At 45.7% G+C, this 4430-nt stretch overlaps 1 protein-coding gene across 1 annotated transcript in view; it reads right to left on the reverse strand.

The window, feature by feature from the left end:
- NPTN (neuroplastin) overlaps positions 1–1050 on the reverse strand; it is a gene marked incomplete at its 5' end in the record, with an annotated part of 31947 nt that extends 30897 nt beyond the window's left edge. The window contains one exon of the mRNA XM_010009875.1: positions 634–1050. Within this exon, the coding sequence (XP_010008177.1) occupies positions 634–1050 (417 nt within the window). The remainder of the gene's footprint in view (positions 1–633) is intronic.
- Between the last annotated feature and the right edge of the window lie 3380 nt (positions 1051–4430).

The following is a 4430-nucleotide window of genomic DNA, read 5'->3' on the forward strand; positions in this document are numbered from 1 at the left end:
ATTCCCTCCCCTCTTCCTTTCATAAGCTGGATTAAAAATAGCTGCATCAGTTCAGTGCTGCTGCATCAGTTCAGTGCTGCTGCACCAGAGAAGCCATCAGGAACATGCTGCTGCTCAGAAAGGAAAAGAAACACCACTTCATGGAAAAATCTCACCATTAAAGGTCACGTGTAACTGAAAGGGAAGGATTGGTACAGCAGCATATAGGCAACCAAAACCACATGAAAAGGCATTCAGAGAAATTCCAAGAGAAAAGAAGAGAGAAAAATGAAATGGTTAGACCTGGGAAGAACACAAATCAAATATGAAGGCACTCATGGAGAAGCCAGCATTAGGGTGACTAGAAACCTACTACAACACTAAAGGGGGGAAGGAAGAAACACAGATTCAACACTGGGCTTGTTTTCACACAGAAGCTCTAAAACTAACCCACAGATTTTTCCCAAGTCCTTTGATCCTAAGGAGAAGAGACACAGAGGGCAGACAACGGCAGCACTACAGGTGGAGGAGCAGTCTTGGGTTCAGAACAACAGGACAAGTGAGCAGAGGGTTGGACGGGGGTAACAGGAGGGTGAGGGTCACTAGACTGCCTCTAGGCACTACGGTGCCACTACTGTAGGGTGCTGGACTCACTCTGAAGGACGCTTATAGTAGCCTGGGCTCGAATCCACGTTATGGAGGGATTTTGCCTCAAGTCATTCCTCCTGGGATCGTTGCTGGCCCTGCACTCGTAAGTCCCAGAGTCTTCCAAGGTAAGGCGGGTTATCCTCAGCACACTCACCCCATTCGCCCCGTAGGCAGTGTTAATGGTGACACGGCGCTTCCGAGCACCATCCCACAGCTGTTTGAAAGACTCAGCCCGGTTGACTTCAGCATACCACCACTGGATCTCTGGAGTGGGATTCCCAACCACATCACAGTACAGTTCAAAGGCGTCCCCCGTGAGTTTAGTTTCTGACATGGGCGACTTGACAAACCCAGCTAGAGGGAGGGGCAGCAGAAATGCAGTGACAGAGTGGCAGAAAACAAAAGAGCTTATAAAGAACAAAGCTATGAGGTGCAGAAAACAAACAGTTAGAGAAGACATTAGCATCTACAATAACACAGCTTGCATAGAAAAAGCACAACACCGGGCACTGGTGGACGGAGATAGTCTGCAACAGCTCACTCCCATTTGGAGCATGGATTCACGGCAGGAAGTGCTTCTCCAGCCTCTCTGGGGGACCCATCTGTGGCAGTGGTGTTTGCAACACACACCAGCTCAGAGGTACCTCCAAGCCCTAGAACACACTGATGGGTTTTCAAGCCCCTTTCAGAAGGGGCAAGTGTTGAGTGTTCATGGCCAGATGGCTTTTCTCTGAAGGGATTTCTTCCTTCCTATGACCTATCTACAGGGAGGGGAAAGGGTAAAACTTTAACCTTCTGCCTTGCACAGCTCACAGTTGTGAACCCTACTTTGACCTTTCCTTCCATCTATTTTGGACTTCCAAGAGAGGGAATTCCCCAACATCCAAGTGACCTATTTCCTGAAGTAGCTGGATCACTGCAGCTCCAAAAGCCTCACAACCTGCTAAAGTGCTATATACACACACAGGCCGAAATACCCTTCCGATAGCTGGGAAACCAACAGCATCAAAGGTACTTTGACAGAGCACACAATTTTTGCCTTCTGAAACAAGATGCTGAGCTGGCATTTGTGATCAGGCCAAAATTATCTTTATTACAGCATGGAATCCTTCAATACTTACCAGCTTCGGAGCTGCGTGCACAGACATCCTGAATTGTCCTTCAATCCTATTTTCCAAGATATCTATTGGAAACAGTGTTGCCTTTAAAGCTGAGGGACCCAGCAGGCCCCCCTAAAACTACAGGATTAGAATACAGCTGGCCAGACAGATTATGCACCAAACCTGTCATATACTGCTGTGCTCCCGTCAGCAAGCAGGGTTAGAGCGCCACACAGCTGATAAACCTCAAATTGTGTTATCCCTCTCCTCAAATTCATTGCTTATTTTCAGGGAGAGGATTGAAAGACAGTTCAATGGCTATTAGAACACAAAAAGGTGGACTTAAAGCCTTGGTAAGATTTCTGTTGTGCACCCATTAAATAGCATTCCCCTCCCCACCAACTGGCCACACTCATGAAACAATTGCACATTGACAACTACATGGGAAGTTTGCACTATAGATGGATGTCTAAAGAACAATCTGGGCAAGAAAACAAGGCCGAGAGTCTCTAGAGTACACACAGAACCTGTTCCTTGCCAGCACAGTCCCGTAGCTGCAAGGAACAGCTACAAGAACGCTCAAAAATAGTAAGTATTAACCTCAGAAATGGTTTCAATTACAACCTCATTTGACTAGGATGCTCCAGCCTCACACTCCAGCAGCAGAGGAGGTGAGGTCTGTGCTCAAGTATTACAGCAAACAATCCAGTGCTGCAGGGCGAGAGTGGAAAAGCTATTGCACAACTGCCTCTAATACTAGTAAACTGTTCTAAGACCACTGTTGTGGCTTCTTGAGGTTAATGAGGATCACACTGTTTTCACACTGCTGTTTGAGGTAACACAGGAGCCTGGGTTATGATCTTGCTCTGCTGGACTGTCCCCATTTCAAGGGATGCTGAATGAGGAAGACTGTACTCCCACAGAGACACAAATCAAACAGCAAGGCTGACATCTACCTCTACGTGGTTTTCTAGACACAACAGGCTGAAGCAGCAGCATAAGACACATACCAGTTTCTTTCCAAATCTTAGTGCTTCTCCCTCCTATGCCAAAGCCTTTTTCTCCTACCTTCCACCATAATACTGAGATGAGCCAAAGAGATGACAGCAGCTCAGGGATGATGCTCAAGAAGGGATCTATCTTCTACAGGTTCATCACCACAAAGATGCATCATGAAATGCACCCCTGAAGTCAAAGGCCGAGTGATCTCAAACTCTAATTCAACCCTATTTCTCCAGCTGTCCTGGCTACTAAGCAACCACTTCAAGAATACCTCCTTGCCTGGCCTTTGCAGCAGGCAGAAAAGGCTATAACTGTATATTTTAACATAATATAGAGCTGCACTGCTGCTGGGGCTACACAGTAACACATGTGGTATGAGAGAGTGATGGAAGTCCCATAAAAAAGAAGCAGTCTCACTAATTTGACTAAAACAAGCTGTCAAAAGCTTTCAGGTTTGAATCTGATTCTGTATTCACTAAGCTGTTAGAAGTATTACAACTTCTGCACAAAGCCTAATTTAAAAAGATTAAACTGGACCACTGCAGCAAGAGGTCCCTTTAGTAAATATTCTCCAGATTGAAGTTTTAAACCTACATTTCCATCAGTTTCAAATCCTCTTGAAAAACATCATCTCAGATGATGATGTATTTCAATGCAACACTTGATCTTCATCTGAGCAACCCTGTTATCAGCACACAAAGATGGCAAAGAAAACACACAAATGTGATTTCATACAATCACAGAGTTGTTTGGGTTGGAAAGGACCTTAAGCTCATCCAGTTCCAAACCCCTGCCATGGGCAGGGACACCTCACACTAGACCACAGTGATCACTTGGTGGCACTACCCACCCCAGCAAGAGGTAAAAGTGCTCTTTAAAAAAGGCATTCCAGGCCGCAGTAAAATCCTGGATGGACAGATGGGAATGAAGGCAGTAGAAAAGCCTCCATATACAAGTTAATAAACACTTTGCATTACAAAGGGCTGGGGTTAATGTTCTGTATTTCAGTCATCCAAAACAGCAAAGGCAAGACATCAAACAGCATCAGTAAGCGGAGGCGACGCTTGCAGCTACTGTACATCTGCCAGAGGGCCATTTCCCGGTAAGATCTCTAGCTAGGAGCTGCAAAAAGAGCTGAAACCTGCCAGTACCAAGCAGACATGTTTCTAGGGAAGAGGGAAGAAGAGTTATGTGTTACAGTGAATGCTCCCTGGAGCACCAGAGGAGCCTGGGAAGTGAAGTGCTCCTGCTTTTTTGGCAATTGACAGTGATTTCCATTATTGCTCAAAACCAAACAGAAAATGACACTCTCCAGATCTCATTGCTTACATAAGAAGCTTTCAGAGCCCAACAGTTTCCTTACTTGGTCTTCCCCAAGCACAGTACTGCTGCCTTGTTATTACCATGTTCTGGTCTAGAGACAGGAGCACCAACAGAACAAACACATAGCAAAATACAAACAGATCAAGAGGTCTTGTTAAAGTGGTTATACTATAGCCATTTCAAACTGAAAACCTGCCCTTCTTTGTGCTTTACAGCTGTCTGATTCCCAAAGTGTAGGAAGAATCACTGCCAGTGTATGAGTGTCAGCCCTTTACACAACAGCAGAGCAAAACTGCAGCCAACACTGGAAAGCTCACAAAGGTCAGGGCTCTTGGAAGGGGGAGGAAGGAGGCAATAATCCATAGATCATACCTTAAG

The sequence above is a fragment of the Nestor notabilis genome, unplaced genomic scaffold, assembly GCF_000696875.1.
Source record: "Nestor notabilis isolate BGI_N333 unplaced genomic scaffold, ASM69687v1 scaffold6692, whole genome shotgun sequence".
NCBI classification, from domain to species: domain Eukaryota; kingdom Metazoa; phylum Chordata; class Aves; order Psittaciformes; family Psittacidae; genus Nestor; species Nestor notabilis.